A 20,594-nucleotide genomic window follows, 5' to 3' on the forward strand; every position below is an offset into this window, starting at 1 on the left:
TTTTGTCACAAAGCATCCAGTGCACACCTTCAGAACTTTGAAAGACAAGCTAGTTGTTTGTCTTTTAAAATAATCATTACTCAGAACTTCATGTAATTATGTAAATTAACAAAATATGTGCTTATGGCATGAATGAAGGTAAACGAAACTTCTGAAAGCATTCAGTTAAATCAAAGCGATCATTTAAAATGATCAGTATTGGAAGTTGTATTTAGCAAGTGAATGAAATGAAGGTTATTTAGTCTTTTTGGTCTCTCACAATTTCTTCTGATGTACTTGTTGTCATTTCTAACTGTCGTTTTTTTTCTTTACTGTAGCTATTGTGGGTGAAGATCACCCTTCAACTTTTTTACTGTGCATAATCCCAACATGAGACGGCACTGAAAAACATCTTTTTGCTTTTGACGTGTAAAAATGTGTTTATGTAACAGGTTATGTATAAAAATTAATAAACGTTTTTGAAATTGTTTGCCGTTTTTGACATTCTGGTCAAGGAAACAGTTTATCTTCAATAACGTGTTTTCAGATAGGGGAAATACACTTACACCAAAACAAAGAAAGGCTGGCCTTTAAGGGTTTTATTCAACAAACGTGTTGTTAGATGTCATCTATTGAGGGATTCTCACATTCTCTGCTAGTTTGGAGCACTTCAGCAGAAAATGACTTCTTATAAAAGTTTTGCATTGTGTTATAGATCTTATACATGTTGTGTTGAGCTGTTCATCAGTCTCTGACATCTGCTTGCCAAAAAGTTTGCCAGACTTATAAGATGTTTTTGTGCTGTCGTTTTGTACATCATCTTTCATTCGCTTTTATAGAATTTAATAAATAAACAAAAATGTTTTTCTTCAGAATGTTTTTAAAAACATAGTATAAATATGTACATAGTATGCATATAATGTAGTAAGTGTAGTGTTTTTGTTAATGTTCTTTAATTTGTTTTTGTCTTCTAGGATGTGGTCTGGGGATTGAACTCCTTGTTTACTGTAAGTTTTTGCTAGTTTATGACCTAACGCATGAACACATGCACAGTTTCATTGGAAAATTTCTTCATCTAAATCGGGGGAATCCAACGAAAGAGCTTCCTAAAGGCCTCACTGAATTAAATCCCCTAACTGGAGAGTAAACGTTCACAAATACATTCACACTATTGAAGCTGCTCGCTGTATGTAGGTTATGCTAATGACATTACTCTTAATTCACATCAAATTAAACAAGGTCCTTGTTTTTGTATCCGCTTCTGCAGCGTAGAGAAATTATCTTTCTCCTCATGATAAACGCTTTGAGTTAATGGGGAATAAAAGCAAGAAAATTGGATTACGTATTACTTATCGAGATCCTGGGCCAGCTGACTCTGGATGTCTCCTAGTTCCAGGTCTTATAAGGAAAGATAAGGACTAATTGATTATAAATTCTTTAGGAAATGAAGGAAATTGATAAGTAATCGAATTGAGGGTGATATTGAGGAAAAACATACAGTTATCTGAATGTCCTTTCAGAATTATGTTAAATGTTTAATTTTGTGAATCTAAACGTGAATTTTAAAAGTATGTCTGATTTTTTTTTTTTTTTTAAGTTTTTTTAATTAAATAAAAATAAATTTTAAAAAGTTATTTACTGCCATAGTAAGAAGAGATCAAGGAGCTTAAAGCATTTGGAATATTTAGTCCAGTCATTTAATGTGAGCTTGAATAACCTCATCACATTTCGAGCATGTCTAAACAGCATCTAACATCTTTAAATATCGGTGGCCATGTCCTAAGTCCTACCACTTTATAAGGAAACCACTTCTCAGGCATCCTTATCGTCTGTTTTAGCTCAATTTTCTTTCTGTTTCTGTTTATCACAGTTTGCTTTCAGGGTGTCAGTACAGAAAGGAAGTAATGTGAACGTGGGTTGTATTTCCCACACCAAAGTTTACAGAATTAACACATGTAGCTGACACTGAAATAAATGCCAGTTTTGAAGATGTGTGTGGTTTGATCCATTGAACGATGATGACCCCCTCCTTTGCCTCTTCCACAGGACCTTTTGAACTTTGATGACCCGCTGAACATTGATGCAGCAGAACATCATCTGAGAGACAAGGTGAGACATGTCGTTCGGGTCATCTGGTATAAATTCGGCACACTTGTTAATTATAGATAGATAGATAGATAAAACTTTATTAATCCCTCGGGTGGGTTCCTCTGGGAAATTTGTTTTCCAAAAAGCACAGCACCGACAGAAGTTACAGAGTTAAGAATATTATATATATATATATATATATATATATATATATATATATATATATATATATATATATATATATATATATATATATATACACACATATATAAATACAAAGACATATATAGATAAAATATACAAAGGGGATAAATAGAATAAATAGGAATAAAAATAAAAATAAAAATACAAGTGAATTGCACATTTCAAGTATGGAGTCTATTGCACCGCTGATTATTAACAAAAAGTATTGCACAAAAGGTAATCGTACAGTGAAGTAGAGAGGCACTACAGCTTAGTTGTTCCCCCCTCCTTTGTCCTCCTGTCTCCCCTCCCTCTCCCCTCCAGAGAGGAGTTAAACAGTTTGATGGCGTGTGGGACAAAGGAGTTTTTAAGTCTGTTGGTTCTTGTCTTTGGGAGAAGCAACCTGTCACTGAACAGACTCTTCTGGTTGTTTATGGCCGTGTGCAGAGGATGCCCAGCATTGTCCATAATGTCCAGCAGTTTCTTTAGTGTCCTTTTCTCTGCCACTGACACCAGAGTGTCCAGCTTCATGCCGACCACAGAGCCAGCCTTCCTGATCAGTTTTTCCAGCCTGGATGAGTCCTTCTTTGCTGTGCTGCTCCCCCAGCACACCACAGCATAGAAAAGTACTCCAGCAACCACCGACTGGTAAAACATCCTCAGGAGCTTCCTGCAGATGTTAAAAGACCTCAGCCTCCTGAGGAAGTACAGTCGGCTTTGGGCTTTTTTGTACAGGTGCTCTGTGTTGCATGACCAATTATCTGCAGCATCCAAGATGTGCTCGTAGTCCTCATAATACTAGCCTGTGGCTATCGCTCACATATGTAAACACAGACTTTGTACTTTAATTTATCACATTGCCTTTTTAAAATCGCCATTATATCTCTGTATATATGAGATGGCAAAAAAAAGCTTATTTACTCTTATTTACTGATATGCACGACAACACATTCCAGTTTAGTTTAACGAAAATGTATGTAAGTGTGCACGTAATGCACACATAATGTGAACAATGTCTCCATTCATTTGAGATCAGCTACTACACATAACATATAATTCGTAGATGTGTGTTATAAAATTAATAGTTGCATTGTTATATGTAGATGTTGATAATCCCAGTACCCTAGATTGATCTACGTGTCTTGGAGGAGATACATACACACATTGCGATCATTACAGTGAGATTCTTACTGCTGCTTATCCTGCATATAAGTTATATTTAGAAACAAAATTTCTGCTGCTGTAGGTTTCAGAGGTGCTCTGTGCACACCGCTTGCTTTTGTAGGTGGATTATGTGGTAACTTGGTGTGCTTTAATCTGGTATGGTGGGCTGAAGACAAAGAGCACGCGGCAAGCTTTTTGAGCAGACAGTGACGTTATGACTCCAGAACTGTGCATATGGTGTTTTTGTGCAAGACTGCTGAATACACTGCCTCTGAAGCACGCGCTGCCATTTGTAAGTCAAATAAGACACCATCAAACTGGATGTCTGGGTTTATATATGCTTCACTACCCTGATGGTTTGTAAACTAATTATGTATTCTGACTATAACTTTAATATATTTAGTCAAGCTTATATTGGTGAGTGCCAGGGATTTACTGGGCTTTTTGCATATTGGGTAAGCTTTGAGCTAACATGAGAACAGTGGAATCCCAATAGAGAATAAATAAATATACACACACAAGATCCCTGAAAGAATATATGTTTATCCTGGCGGATTAATCTTTAAATTATTATTCCCGCTGCGTCGCCTTACTTCCCTTCCATCTATGTTTAACTTGACCATCAGTTACCTGCGATTTAGTGTCAAAACTGTTAAAACTGATCATTTGAGTATTTTGGTCACATAAGTTTAATTCATAGATTTCTGGCCAACATCTGCAGGGAGTCTACTGACTGTTGAAATAATTATAAGGCTCAGTAGGGGCAAGCTGAAAGCATTTTGAAGTACATCACTGACCTTCTGCCCTGTGTACGTACAATTTCCCGTGTTCACTGGAGTGTATCCAACAGTGTGTGATAATGGTTGCCATGTGAGCCCCCATTAGATATGCAGGTTTGACTCTGCGTGGGGTTTTAAAAGGCTGAAGGTTTAAAAGGTGTTTGTGGCAGAAGTTGCAGCTGTTAGGCTGTTGCAGGTAAATTTACATGCAAATAGTTCATTTATTGACTGCTGTGTTTTGTCAAGCATCAACTGGATCTTTATTAACTGACTAAATAGGTGGAAACAAACGCCTGTAAACCATGTATAGACTTAATCTGTCATGTGAGTGTGGTTTACTGGTTCATGAAAGCCTTCTTGTCTCTTAACTTCCGGTTTGCTATGACAAATATCTAACACGATGTAGCTGATGAATTCGTTCAATATACCCCTCTAAAAATATTATATGCTCTGCTGCCTTAATGGCTGCAGAGTTCCAGACCTCCTCTGGCATTAACAGCAGCACAAAATCTGTGCACCAGGAGCTTTATGGGATGGGCTTGCATGGCTTAGCAGCTCCTGTAGGTATAAATGTTTACTAACTATATGTCATTCTTTTCAGAATTTGTTTTTGTGACCCGGGCAATGACCTTTTAAATGTTTAACTATAAGTTATTAAAAATTCATTTCTGGTTACAAAAGTAAAGGTTAATAAGAATGATATTTTCTTGCATCCTGTATCACTCTGCACTATTCTCATATGTTACTCATATACAGTGTTGGGAAGGTTACTTTTAAAATGTATTCCATTACAGAATACAGAATACATGCCCCAAAATGTATTCTGTAACGTATTCCGTTACGTTACTCAATGAGAGTAACGTATTCTGAATACTTTGGATTACTTAATATATTATCATGCTGTTTACAACTACATGAATGTACTATTGCTGTGATTTATTACTATTACTGAAGGTTCGCGGCTCCGAACCGTAGTAAAGGGACCTCTGACTAAAACGTAGGGTTCGTGTCGGGCTCGTAGCCGAAAACTAGCTTTACTTTGTTGTCTGGGTCAACTTTGCTAGCCAGAGACAGAGAGAGGCGTTGAAAGGCTGCTCCAACGGAACTTGTTGTTTCGGAGGAAAACACGAACAAAGAGTACAGTTGAGTCTTAATAGCTTACTTACAGCTGGGCTCGTCAGGCTCTCTTCTTGGCTGCAGTGGTTATTATTATATTTACATGCTTCCAGCTCCCGTTTCTGCTCGATGACAGCTCGTACTTTTCCTTTTTCTCCCTCCCTCGCTCACAGACACATAACGTGTATGGCAGTCCATTCTCCCTGCAGCACGGACTACACTGCCTATGATGCTACATTCTTTAGAGCTATACCTGTAGCATTCTGCCTATTAGCTTAGCACAACAACAACAAAAAGGCCTCTCTCACCCAGGAAACACAGAGAGAGAGAGCGTCACTCTGTAACCATGGCAACCGTAACGCTGCCACCTGGAACAACAGAACGTAGCTGTCAAACAAAACCCAAACAGGCCTGACCCGCCACAATATGAAACAGGGAAGTACCGCCGTGTAATCCATTTATTTCAACAAAGTAACTGTATTCTAAATACCACCTTTTTAAACAGTAACTGTAACGGAATACAGTTACTCATATTTTGTATTTTAAATACGTAACGGCGGTACATGTATTCCGTTACTCCCCAACACTGCTCATATATTGTGCATTGTAATTTAATGCATTTTAATGCCGTTGGGATGTAGAACACATTTCCACACAGTCTAGCCAGCTTGTGATGGGTAAGAAAATCTACTACTGGAAATGCACTTCTTATTTTTCCCAGACCAGCTGACCACATGTGACACTTAAACATTTAGGTGTCAGTTTAATTGCTAATTAACACTCACACTAGTGGCAGTGTATGTGGTGCAGAATCTCTATATGAAGGTTTCTTGTAGTTGATGTAGTTGATGTACTGCTGTCTCAACAACCGCGTCCTGTGGGGCACAGACAGAATAGCAGAAACTCATACGTGTGGCTGTCGCTACTTCATTCATTGCTGTTCACTTACAGCAGACCTTCCCAAAGTGTGGGGCCCGCCCCCTAGGGGGGGCGCAGAGCCATTGCAGGGGGGGCGCGACATGAAAAGGGGAAAAAAAAAACAACAACGCTTGGACACTGCTAGCACAGGGCGCCTACACAAACGCAGGAGAAGCATCGCTGAATATTTTTCCAAACCAACTTCATTCTAAGGCAAAGACTAGAAAATATGATGAAGCATATCTTCCCTTTTGTTTCACCTGCACAAGTGCCGAGGTAGGTCTCCCTGCAGGATTGGTCTTTCCTTTGTCGGGAGCAACGCTGGGCTCACTGACAAACAGTATCCCACATTCTTGATTTTTAGTTCACAAACACTTGTTGTAGCTCTTTATACAGTAAAGTTACAGCGGGATACAAATAATATCAGGCTGATCCTGCCACGATTTGTTCCCTGGTTCAAATCACGGACAAACAGTATCCCACAGCTGCATTTTTTTTTGAAAAATTTATTGATAGCAATGTTGAATATTATTACACAGGAAAAAAAAACAACTACATGTAAAATAATTACGCAACGCCTCTGCCTTTCTAAATAGAGGGACAGTAACTGCGTGTTTATATGTAAGAGTGTAAAACCTGAAGATAGTGACAAAATACTGTTAATCTGACTATCTGCCATTCTGCAATTCATCTTATGTAAACAATAACGTGGCGCACAGCTGATGTGAAAAAAGGCACATACCTTTGATGTTGTGAGAGGAACTCTGTATTCCTCCTCCACACATATGAGTTTTAAAAAATCTCCGTTTTCGGTGATTCCAAACGCCGTTTACGTGTGGACGAACAGCTGCATTTTCAAAAATACCCATGTAGGTGCTGACATAGCATAAAAGAGTTAGTAGTTTATTTTCTTACTACCTGCAGATTACTTGTATTTGCTTAATTGTTTACTAAATGTTTGAGGTGTGAAATAAACCGCAATGGAGCAAAATATGGGTATGTGTGGTTGGAGGATGTGTTAGTGCGTGCGTGTGTGCGCGCGCGCGAGGGGGGGGGGGGGGCGCGAAAGATTTTCTGTAAAACAAAGGGGGGCCCAGCGAAAAAAGTTTGGGAACCACTGACTTACAGCAATGAATGAATATGATAATTACACTGACAGAAAACCCTATGAGCTTACCCCCAACTGTTCCTCCCTGAGCCTGTTTCTGCTGGAGGATTTTTCCTGTTAAAAGGGAGTTTTTCCTTCCCACTGTCGCCAAGTGCTTGCTGATAGGGGTTGTCCATCTGTTGGGGTTTTCTCTGTGTTCTTTAGTAACTTGACCTTACAGTATAAAGCAGTTCGAGGGGACTTGTGATTCGGTGCTTTATAATTAAACAAATAAACAAAATTTATTTGAAATTAAATTTAAAATTCTACTGCCCCAGTCTGTTATTTAGCCCCTTTACCCTTTTCAGCATTATAATGTGGCTTTAGTCAAATTGGTGTTTTTTTCTAAACTTAGTCTGATTACACACATTTATACTGAAACAGACTGTGTGGCGTTGAACCACAGATATATAATCAGATCAGTTGTGAAACTAAAAGCAGTTTGAATTGATAAGACTGACCAAAAGGCAGAATTTGTTTTTGTAGTGTATCCATTTAGTGTTTTCAGTTATAGTTCTGAGTTAACAAAGTTACTAATTTGATACATTAATGATAAAAATCTCTCATTTCGAAATGTGTTTCAGTAAGTTTTAGTGGTGCTTTACCGCCTGTTGTGGCTTTTCAGAGTCACAACATCTGAAAAGTCATCCAACCGTGACCCACTCCCACTGAGTCAAAGCCTGCTGTAATCAACTTCAGCAGCGAGTGGATAGAGATGTGGGAGTGCGAGTGTCAGTACACAAATATGCTTGTGAATGTGGATGCGTGTGCTACTTTGTGTTGAGGCATTTGAAGTGGGGCTCCTCCTGTGGCTGCTCTCTGAATACATTAGCTGGTTAAAGTGGCTAAAAGGAAGCATCCTCATGAGCAATGCAGTATGAGTGTGTGTAAATCTGTGTGTGTGCGCGTTGTTGGTTATAATGGTATTGTGCTATTATTAGTTGCGAGTGGGTTTTTGTCTGTGTACATGTGTAGACACCGGTACAACAAACAGTTCAGAGATAACTCTAAATAGGACAGCAACATGTCTACTTCTTTAAAAATTATATTTATATATATATTGTTGAAACTTTTCTTTTACATAAACTGCTGTATTTGTAGTAGGTGATCAAAGCGTGTTAGAGTAGCTGACACTGAAGAATGGAGATCTTCCTATGACAGATGTTCAGGAGTCGCTGCCCAGAACAAAAAAAATTGTATTTCTCTGTATGAATCTCTCTGTGATTTATGAAGGAAGTGGATTAATAATGAGCTCTGCAATGCACAGTCTCTGACATTTGAAGTCTTCAGCAAAGACTTGATCTATAAATACTAATTAGCTTCTTCCAGCTTAAAGAAGTGTGTGAAAGATGAGACTGACTGACTGTCATCTTTCTGAGATCTGTGTTTCAAGAACAGGATGATTTGGGCGCTTGTTGTCAGTTACCTGTTTTTCTTGATGTGTAAACATTTTCTGTGCCCTAGTTACATAATACATGCTGACTCGAAGTAGGTTTTGCATGTGAAGAAAAAAGTAAATGTTGAATGGTGGAAAGACTTGAGGAAGGGCTATGGGGCTGGGTTGCATTCGATGATGCACCAACTATACGAGTTACTTTAAGAATATTTTGTACAGTTCTGAATCTGTTAGCAAACTGAAAAGCATACAGGTCCACAAGTATCTGCACAATTACACATTTGTATTTTTTAGCTCTGTGTGGCACCACGCTGGATTTTAAATAAAGCCATCACCTTGTGCTGAAATGCAAATCTTCAGTTTTTAATCAAGGGTTTTAACAAGTTTTTAGGAATTACATTTTTAATTACAGCGTATCAACCAAAGATCCAGGAATCAAAATCATTACATAAAAATGATAAATTAAACTTTTAGCAAAGTATTTGATTTCCAAGCAAAACATGGCTTAGTACTTGTTGGAGAAATTCTTGTTGGTGATCTCAGCGATAAGACGTTTCTTTAAGTTTGCACCTACAAGAAAGAGAAGTTGGATTCTATCTCATTTCTTTTTACTGAAATGTTTTAATTCAATAGAAGAAATGTAAAAACATCACATTGTTTCAAAATTGTCCTACATCTTACTTATTCAGTTTTTTTCAACAGCAGTGGTGGAAATGTTCTGGGCAGTGTGAACAGTGTACATTGGCTCTTACCATTAACACGCTACCAGAGAGCACGAGCATGCTTCTATCATAAAATATCGAATGTTGTTAACATGTCAACAAGCTGAACCGTGAGCGAGCAGACGGCTCAGAGGACTGTGTTACAGCACGTATACTTCAGTGGATATGAAATACAAACGGGAGCCTGTGTATTTGGGACTCTCTGTCCTAGTCCTAAAGCGCACAGAGCGGCACAGTGACCTTGTACCAGTCAGCCCTTGGAGGGTTCAAAGTTCATTCATACAATGCTAAATGTTCTGCATCTCCATTTATTGTTACTGACCAATTAAAGGGACTAACTCTCTCTAACTCTCCCAGATGCTCACTCCCGGGTCTCTCGAGTGGCTTTGCTTCATCAGTCAATAGTCAGACGTGTCAAGTACAGACACACACTCTTTCACCTTTTGCTGCATCTCAATTGGGTTTCTCTTCTCCTCATCAGCTTTCTGTCCATGAATGACCCACAGGGTCTCGCTAAAGCACAAAAGGAGACCACGTATCAAGGTTGTTTATTCTTGAGTCTCTCTTAAAAGAAGCAGTGTTCGCTTCTTGTTTATAAAATACTAACATTTTTCTACTTTGTAACCCACTAAATGTCCTGAATTATCGGTACCATCCCAGCAGGCTTCAGCAGATGTTATTGCCCCTGTAATAAGGTATTCCCTAAATTTGTCAAACCGTGGCACAGAAACAGAAAAGATAAAATAACTCTCTCAACATATAAAGAACTGAACGACCGATGGATTTAGCTTGGAGTGAGTTCCATGCATAGACACGATTTCTCACTGTCTTTCAGTCCACAGTACAGGAAGTTGGGGATATGAGTGCATGTGGGAGTGTGTGGTGTAGAACAGGATCCCAAAATAATACCCCAACGATCTATATAACAGTGAACAGTCCACTCGTTTTGTGCCATCGCCGTACACAACAGACGAGGTTTACTGGGGGGTTTAATGTCCACTCCCAAAGTCTTACAGGGGAGACTGTCCTTTGGATTTACACTGCAGGCTCTTACACGGGTTAACAAGCACACTGTCAGAGCCTTCAGCAGCTCCAGTCACCTTATTATGTTGTGTACCTGTTCTGTCAGTTTAGTGTCAGAGCTCTGCAGCGGCAGCCAGGCAGTGAACGACAACAGCATCGGACATTAAGTCAGACCAAGTGCTGACTTAACAAGCATGTGATGTAAAGTGGTCTATAAAGGTCTTTAACTCCATTTGTTGTCATCTGAAAAGATGGTGCGTCCGGAGTGGCCAGACGAAGCGTAGGCCCTGCCTGTAGACACTAATGAACTGTAGCTGAAGTGGAAGCAAAGATTTGTGCAAATAATCAGAAAACAGTCACTGGAAGATAAAGTGAGGCACAAGTTGGCTCTAAATTTCAAAGTCAAAGCAGCAGTTGTATAATGAGCAGCGTGGCCTTTCTTAAGGTGAAGAAGCCGAGGGAATCCAGAGTGGTGACGAGTTCAGTGCTGCATGAGCCACGATGTCATCCATCGTGAGCGGCCAGAGCCTCCACCTCCTCCTTTCAGACTGTAGCAGAGTTGCTTTTGCATAGTGACACCTCCAGTATAGGGTTTTCAAACAAAAGGCTGTGGCCTCAGTATACCACTCCATGCACTCAATTAATGCAGAGCTATTCACCCGCTGCAGTGCTAATTAAGTTTCAGCTGAGCTGAGTAGGTGCAGAGAGGGGGGGGGGGATACCTGGGAGTTTATTTCACACTTCCAGGTTTTACCAGCGAGATATCAAATCACATTTACATGCAGCAAAGAATGATCCAGGGTACTGAAATCCTTGATTAGTGGACAGAAGTGGATTGACTACAGAAGCTTAGAGCATGATTTTAACACGTGTCTGGTTCTTCCTTCTGCTTTTCTTTCGTCTTTTTTGTATGTTTAAAAAGACGACTGGGAACAGTTGGCTCATTCGATGGATGTCGTCTCTGTTTGCTGTCCTTTCTTTACTTCCCTGTTCACATCGCTCCTTACTCCAACATATTTTCCCTTCATAGTCTGCTTACCTGATATATCCCGAGGCTCTCAGTTGCTCAGTTTTTATATTTTAGCAGATTTTAAACCAACCATTTGAACCCACAGGGTTTAATTTACATTCCCCTCCCACTGATGGTGGTGCATATTTTGAGTACCTGTGCAGATCACTGGAGGAACAGAGTTAATTGCTTTCTCTAGGTGAAGCCAAGAAAAGTAAGCTCCAGTCCAACAAAGTTTTTAATCGACTGCAGAGTTCTCTAATGAATCTCAGAGTAATTTGCAGTTCAGCCAATTTTCTTTTGTAAGAGAAAAATCGAGAACAAAGGAAGAGAAACGTATATGATCAAAGTATGTAAATGTACTCGTACTATTTTTTTGTGAGTCGTCTTTAATAGAATTGTTGCTCTTATTCTGTTTCTCCTCATATTTGTGTGATAGCTTAATTAAGGTTTTCTTATTCTGCCACTCAGAAACTTCCTGATCTGTGTTGACATCTTAATTGGACCCAGTTGACAAAGAGTTTCTAGTTTAAAATCTGTGTGCACTCTATTGGTGTTTACTTCCACAATTAATGTCATTTTGTCACCACATATTCGCCTTTTTTTTTTTTTTAAATTCCCTCTGTGATGTCGCGTCATCTGCCAAATGAGGAAGAAGAGCCACTAAGTGTCACAGGCAGGGTTTTATTATAACAGAAGTCAGAAGATGAACTGTGAGCTTAAAATTTTCAGCCTTTAGTGAATTCTCTCTGCAGTTCTTGGATAGATTGACATACTAATGTCTATACGCACATCACTGGCCACTTCATTAAGTATATCTTACAGTACAGAGTTTGCCCTAGGGCATTTCGATATAACGATATATATCAGATGGCGATATAAAAACGTCTATCGTTTCATTTTACGCTATCGTTTGTTTCGTGGTGTCGCAAAATAAACTGTTTACAGCAATATTTTTTCATTATTTTGATGGTCACTGTAGTGGCTATATTAATTTCTTAAAGTTCTCTCTTTCTCTTATATTTAATATAACCACACTACAGATGGACAAGCGCCTGTTTTTATGCGTTGTGGTTAGCAACAACGACGGTAACAGCATCGCGTGTCCGCTTGTTTATGTTCCACATAAACCTTTCACAATAAAGCTCAAGATCCTGTTGAGACTTTTCAAAATTAACTGAATCACGTGAAAGAGCAGATTATTTACGGATGAGAAGTAAAAAAGAGCCGGCCAGGTGCTAAAAAATAAACCTTAGACTCAAACGTTAGAACAGGCTTTTCCTCGCAGCACGCCGTGTAATAAATACTCACAAAGAAAACGGCGGCTGTTACAACTTATGTCTAAAAATGTGTCGTTTCATGCATCGGTTAAAACACTCGACTCCAGGTACACAACGCCCAGCTGGAAACACTTCCCGCAAGTCGAGCTGCCCGAGATTCACAGAATTTACAGAAAATTTTACATTTTTGTGATTTATATCGTTATCGGGACGATAGAATTCTTATATCGGGATATGAGATTTTGGTCATATCGCACAGCCCTAGTTTGCCCCATCCTTTTTTCTTCAGAACTGTCTGAACTCTTTGTGGTACAGATTCAGCAAGATGCTGGAAACATCCCTCTGAGATTTTGAGATGATATTGACACAGTGGTGTCACACAGTTGCTGTCAGCTGCTCATTAGTGATGCAAACCTTCTATTCCACCACATCCCAAAGGTGCACTATTAGATCTGTTGACTGAGAGGGTCACAATGAACTCGTGATGAGCTTTGTCCTGAAAGATGGGTACACTGAGGTCATAAAGGGGTGGACATGGTCAGTAACTACACCCGGACAGGCTGTGGTGTTTAGGTGCTGCCCAGCTGGTACTAAGGGGCCCAACGCATGTAAATAAAATATCCCCCACAGGATTTCACCTCTACTACCAGCCCTAACAGTTTAAGTAGTTTAAGTACCATATTTTCTGCACTATAAGGCGCACTGAAAATCCTTTAATTTTCTCAAAAATCGACAGTGCGCCTTATGTATTCTGGTTGTGATACAGACCTCGAACCGATTTTATGTGGTACACGACGCTCAAAAATCTGTCAAAAAATGTTTTAGTCCAACTTTGGTAAGCTACGAAGCCGTAGTCAAGAGCCTCGCGGAGTAATCTGGGTCCTAAACTCCGTCACTTCAGGTCCCAAAGTCAAACGAACACTGCAGCATCACTGAGAGTTAAAAACTGTCTAAATTCTTTCATCTTTAATAAAATGATCAGCGTTGCTGCTTTACCAGGTGGAACAATTAAGTTTAACATCCATGAAAACAGAATTTATTACATTTAACAGCGTTAGAAGTTAGCAGGAAGTTAGCTCGCTGGTTTGCACCTAAACATGACATACCATGTTCTGACTGAGAGATTTCTGAGAAAATTAAACGTACAGCTCTGTTATCACTTCAAACATAAATGAAGACAGAAAACTAAACAGCAGTGACGTCTGTAGGGTTACTGAAGTTGGGCTAGCTGGTATATAATGATGTGCTACGTGGTGGCTAGCGACACAGCTATGTTAGCATAACAAACAGTGAAGCTGGAGGATGAACGCTAACTTTTTTCTACTCGTTAACATGAGGGTTTCCGATGGTCAGGGATTAATGCAATCGCATGGCAGGATGCTGTAAGTGGACCAAATTTCAGTCAGGAAAACAACTGAGATACTCCATCCACAATACGAGGTTAGTCATTAATATACTGCAACAACATTAAAATAGAGCAGCTGTGAGAGAATTCAACAGTAATGAATCAATGGTACGGAAGTGGAGGAAGCAAGAAGAATGAGTTGAGTAAAGTTTGACTTATCTGACTGTTTTGTTTTGCTTAATGCGCCTTATAATCCGGTGCACCGTATGGTCCGAAAAATACGGTAAAACAGAATAGATCAAGGCTTTCATATTATTTACACCAAATTCTGGCCCATCATCCAAGCTCCTGCTCTTAGCTGACCAGAGTGCTGTCCAGTGAGGTCTTCTGCTGTTGTGGCCCATCTGCTTCGAGGTTTGGCAGTCTGAGCTGCTCTTAAACACCACATTTAAACACCACAGCCCGTCCGAGTGCTGTTACTGACCATGTCCACCCATTTATGGCCTCAGTGTACCCATATTTCAGGACAAAGCTCATCGTGAGTTCATTGTGACCTCCACTCACCAGGTTGTACACCTTAGTTATAATGAGTACTACTTTGAGTTACTCTTGCCTTCATATTAGCCTGAAACCTTCCAGCGCTTCTCCTCTGATCTCTACCAGTAAACGGCCGCAAACTGGATGTTTTCCCTTTTTCAGACCATTCTCTGTAAACACCAGTGATGGCTGTGTGGGAAAGTCCGAGCAGATCAGGAGTTTCTGGAATACTCAGATGAGCCCATTTAGCATCAACAACCATGTCACCTTCAACGTCATATGAATCACTTTTCTTCTGCTGTTTGGTTTTAACTTCTCCAGGCTGTCTTGGCCGTGTCTACATGCCTCAATGTGCTGAATGGGACTGACTGGTTAAATAATTGCATTTAGCAAGTAGTTGATTAGGTATACTTGATGAAGCCTGGATCAAGCTGTTCAAATGTAATTAATGGAAGAGAAAAAGTTGTTTATAATTATTGTGCAGTAATTCTTCAAGTTACACCTTTTGTAATAGCAGCTTTGAAATATATTTGGCCCATTTTAATCTCCTCTTGGCTCAGTGTGTTTTGACAGTTTTCTTTCTAATAACTGGAACTAAAAAAAAAATCAAGAAAACATCAACGTTTCGTGCAAAATACGAAACAGACGTGAGGCTGAACGGATGTTTACCAATCAAGGATGATTCTGATCCCTGACTCATTGATTTGTGCATCACTAGGTGTATCTCTTCAGTTTCACCATTTTTACTGTAGTCTTGTCCATTCTCAGTAGCTCTCTTTGCTTTTTTAAGCTGAGGTCACAAGCCAAGCAGTGTGACTGGCTGAGTATGTTAGTCAGTACGGTCTGATCTCTCTATATCAATATAATAAACCAAAATAGTAGGTTCACTTAGAAACAAGCAGTTTGGGTACCCAGACTCCAGCACACTGCGCTCATTCCTCTTCTAGCATTAATTAGAGTCTTAAGGGAGTAATCTCTCAACAGAGAATAGCTGATCCATCATCCCTCTATGGACCAATTCTCAGACTGCTGTCATCAATTCTTTTATGGTTGCTGGCAACTTTTCAGCATTTATTCGCGTCTCCCCTGTTTGTGCACAGACGGTCTCTTTCTCTTTCCCATTTACTCTTTATTTTCTCATGCTCTCCATTTCTTGTTCGTACTCCGGCGACCTCAGAGAAATGTGTGCGTAACCAACATCCGCTCGACCTGACGCATAAATAAGGACGTTGTTGTCAATGCAAGGCACATTTATGTGAAAGGTTGGACAAGAGGGGGACTCTGTGACAAGGGCAGGACCCTGTGGTGGTGGATGGGTTTAAAAAAAATAAAAATAAGCAGAGGTATATTACTTAAGAAGTGGGTCGACAGACGAGGATGCTTAGGATCCACGTATTAATTTAGTCACAAATAAGCTAGCTAAATATTTATAGCAAAACAAAATGGCCAGTTGAAAGCACAGATGGATTAAATCCATCTGTTTGGAATGATTTTTGTGCTGTTCTTTGGGGAAAAAGATCATTTACTCAAAATACATTCAGCAGAAGACCATGTGAGCCTGTAGCACATAGTTTCTCATTAGAAATTTAAATAAACAGAGTAGGATTAACCTGCTATTTAGGGCCTAAGTCAGATTCAACTCTTTTTGGGGGGCCTAACTTCTACCCCATGTCCGCATACTTGGGAAATGCTAGCAATCTGTGCACAGAGTCATACCTGCATCATCATTAATACTAGTAAAAAAGGTCCCCTGTGTTGTTGTTATGTGTGAGCAGCACCCTCAGTTACAGCACTTTCTATGATTTATAATGTGCGTAGCTAACAGAAGAGTTTTGCCTGGCCTTGCATTTTCTTGTGTAGACCAAATAAAGGAAACCTTTTCACAACAGAGTAAAGCTGCTGCAGCTCAAATTAATAGCCTGTAGCCTCATTGTGTGTGTGTGTGTGTGTCTTGTAATGTCTCTGGACTGTCACAAAGTGCTTGCTGAAACATTTTTCTGTAATATTATAAGGTTTTTACTCTACAATGTAAAGCAAGTATAAGCTATCTGAATAAAATTGAATTGAAACAGTGTTTAAAGGAATAATGGGATTAAAAAGAAGTTAAGATGAAAAGGATGTTGGCAAGAAAAGCCATACGGTTGTAAAGGATGGAAAACTTAAACTGTGACTAAAACTAGCGGGTAGCAGAGGAGGGAAAAAAAGATGGAGAGTAGAGGTCACACACAGCTTGGTTGGACCAGATGCCACCAGGAGATATGAGTCAAAGTAACGACAGAGGAGAGTTTACAGGATTCGTGCATGGTGGGTGGGGGTGGAACGATGTCAAGCATAACCCGAAGGGGCATGATCGAGTAGGGGGGGGGGGGAACACATGGTAAGGAAAGAGGAAGACACTAAGGACCAGAAGGGATATGGCCAAGGAACGTCGACTCAATACAGACGTCATTATTATCAAGATGTCAAGCACTCCACGTCTCGGGCACTAGATGTGCCCCGAGTGAGAAAAACTTGAAGAATTTCATTTTTAAACTACCAGACGTAAGAATATAAACGTTTTTCTTTTTGTTTTGGGTTTTTGTGCTTGCAGATTTTACGTACATTTACTTGCAGTGTAACATCTGCATAGGACTGATACTGTGCATAGTACAGTTAAAGGAGATGTAATATTTGGTGAAATTAATATTCTAGTTTTGTAACAGTGGCTGTTATTTATCTTTTTGTTGTTGCTTGTTTAACAGTGTTTATGCATCATACTGTACCCCTACACATGTTGCATTTTTAGCAGGGTGCCATCACTGTACATCAAGAAATTAATTGACAAATCTGCCGAAGGTCATTTGCATATTTTCAGTGTAGTAAAATTCAAATGACACTTGATTTTTCTGGATCTACATTTGTGCAGTGTCGCCTCAGATTAGCCGAGTCCTCGTGCATCTTTTTGTTTTGTTTGTTTTGAATTATTTGGCAAGAAGTTAACATGTGGAATGAAAAAGTGCCTTACAGCGTCTAATATGTCCAAAACTAGCATAGCGACCTAAAAAGTACATTAAAATATCTTCAGTTAGATCTGTGTTTGTGCTTTTTTGCCATTTTTGGTTTTAAATGGGGAAAAAGCAACACAGCAACATTTTTACTTCTAGTTTTCCCATCTAACTCTTTTCTTCTCTTTACCTTCTCTGTCCTCAGGAGGACTTTCGGAATAAGGTTCAAGATTACATCAAGCATTACGCCAGATGATAAAAGCATTGGTGACCCGCTGCAGCCTGCACCAACTAACCAAACTGCTCTACCTTGCCTCTGCTTCTCTTGGCCAACTCCCCCCCCCCCCACATGTGTGAATCAGCAGCTGACTCTGACTCGTACCACTCCCCTTCCTCTCGACACCACAGCTCTGGCGACGCCCCGCCTCTTCTGTTCACCCAGTTGCAATAAACTTCACATCGCAGGAATGAAATAAAAAAAAAAAGTCACACGTTGAAGAGAAAATAACGCTTTAGTTAATCGGTCGAAGGTTACAGTGACCACAGTGTCTGTCTGTTGTGGCAAGACACACGAATGACGCCACCCCGCTGACGAGCCCGTCGGACACGAGCCACGTGGCGATGGAATTGGATGCGATGTTTAACTGAAGAAGACAACAAGTCGCGCTTGGCTATTTTTAAATTTGATGACTCAAGAGAAAGATTATCTGTTACTGTCGGTTCTCTGTTCCAGTGCCTGCCATGTTTGTGTCACTAAAGTGAAAATGCATGTGAGTTCATGCACACACACACACACACACAGTCACAGCCTGCAGTGAAAGGTGAGCACATGGAAAAACACACATTGGTTGGAAGTTGGAAAGCCTGCAGCCCCCAGCCCCATTAGACAGCATGTGAATGACCACACTGACCCATTTTATTGTCATTCTCTCTGCATGTGTACACACACACACACACACACACACACACACACACACACACACACACACACACATGCACGCACGCAGACACAGCTGTGTGTTTTCAGTTCCAGTGACATAAAATACTGCCACAAAAACAGCCAAATGCACTGTTCATTTTTCAGCTTCATCTCTTGTCTCCGCACCACTGCCCTCTTCACTTCTTTGTCTTTTTTACTGCATCTGTCTCTGTTACACACACACACACACACACACACACAGCAGAGGTGATCGTACATGTGAAGTTCTGTGTTGCAGATGGAGAGGTTAAAACGGTACAGTCAAAACTTCTGGCATGCTGGCTCTTCATGCAAGCGAAACGACTGGTTTTAAAGAAGTGATGACGTAAGCCTGAGTCTGTTAACAGCACTAAGCAACAAAGTGCTAAACACGGTAAAGAATCTGTCAAAGAAAGAAACGTTGGAGGAAACCTTAAACACGACTCCAAATGACATCCTGGATGTACGTAGGCAACACTTACAATGACTCGAGATCGTTCTTCGTCATCAACCACGTGCACTGCAGCTCCGAACCTTTCCAAACATTATTGAGAGACGTGCAGCCACCTTTCAATGATCTTTAAAGTGAGCTGCGAAAAGAACAGGTGACTGTCAGGTGAATTCACAGCAAGCACTCCCTCCTGCCTGCTCCGGTAGCTGCAGAGTGTATCGTATCCCACCAGACAGTCCTGACATTCTCCAGAGTTCGTGTGAAAATGTCTCCAATGAAGATCAGTAGGTGCGAAGAAAGCCTTACAACTTTTAAACTCAGTCATTTTTTTACTTTATAGTCACTGTTCAGTGCTGAGCCAAACCGATAATTGAGGTTTTTGACTGATCTGCACAAACCCCCTCGTTCTGCTCCCTTAGGGAGATTTCCGAGCTGACTGTATCTTTCTAAAAATGGCGCTATTTCAGTCTCTCCCCCTTTGTAAGCAGACTGTATGATTTCACTATCTGAATGTGTGTGGAGAAAACAATAGCAGAGGTTCATAAAGACCACTCTGTAAATGATATCTGCATACAGACGTGCAGAGTCTGCTGTTATTGTTTGTAGTCAGAGTTCAACTGATCGGTGAGCAGGCTGTAGTTGCATGCAGGTGCAAGCCATAACTGGCCAAAAGAATATGAAAGCTTGGCCCAAATATATCTCCACTGGGTACATCAGAAGCCCAGAAGACCTGAACGTTGGTTCAAGCAGCTACATTAAAAGGCAGGTTTCCAGATTGCATGAAAACAGATGGCAAGATGACATGCTAGCAGGATTACTAGCTAGCTAATGTGAGTGGCTTTAGATCTGTTAGAGACTGCAGGAAGACGTCATTCTGGACATCTATGAAATCTATGAGTGCAGTACTTAACAAAGCTATTGGAACGCCTGTCATAAAAACAGGAATCACAAATATTTGAGAATTCTGTCAAAAATATCTTTTTTTTTTCTTTGTTTATGCAAAAACAAACCGATTTTACATTTTTATAGGTGAATTTGATCCGCAGCACTTCTCTGAGACATCACATTCAACAACTAAAACAAATTTTTCTATTCAGTAATGCAAGTTAGCATGTCATTTGGCATCTTAATAAAAATAATAATAATAATTGCCAATAATTGTGATTTACTTTTTCAGCGTTTTTGTGAAACAGGAAATTTAAAATGTCAGGGATCATAACAATAACTATATTTTACCATTTAAAAATCAAATTTTGATTAAGAGCTTGTGCGTACTGCAGGATTAAGCATTACAGAAACATAAACAATGATTTGGGTCATTACTAATACTTTTAATTTAGGGCAGCAGTGGCGTAAACCTTACCCGGAGGTGGGGGGTCTAATAAATGTGTGGAGCTCTGCAGGCTTGGTCACAGTCAAACACTGGGGAAAAGGGGGAGGTTAAAAAAACTGCACAGATTTGGTGGGAAACACTCTTGAGGCAGTTGACATGTTTGACACTGGATTAAATTGCTA

General features: G+C 40.0%; 1 protein-coding gene across 1 annotated transcript in view; it reads left to right on the top strand.

Annotated features, from left to right (window-relative positions):
* The window catches only part of ube2f (ubiquitin-conjugating enzyme E2F (putative)), a 57,058-nt gene extending 37,720 nt beyond the window's left edge, over positions 1-19,338 (top strand). Inside the window, exons 8-10 of the mRNA XM_085135239.1 lie at positions 954-986; positions 2,026-2,088; positions 17,876-19,338. Coding sequence (XP_084991365.1) covers positions 954-986; positions 2,026-2,088; positions 17,876-17,926 — 147 coding nt within the window. The 3' untranslated portion in view covers positions 17,927-19,338. The remainder of the gene's footprint in view (positions 1-953; positions 987-2,025; positions 2,089-17,875) is intronic.
* Positions 19,339-20,594: the final 1,256 nt, after the last annotated feature.

The sequence above is a fragment of the Neolamprologus multifasciatus genome, chromosome 16 (genome assembly GCF_963576455.1).
Source record: "Neolamprologus multifasciatus chromosome 16, fNeoMul1.2, whole genome shotgun sequence".
Classification (NCBI taxonomy): Eukaryota; Metazoa; Chordata; class Actinopteri; order Cichliformes; family Cichlidae; genus Neolamprologus; species Neolamprologus multifasciatus.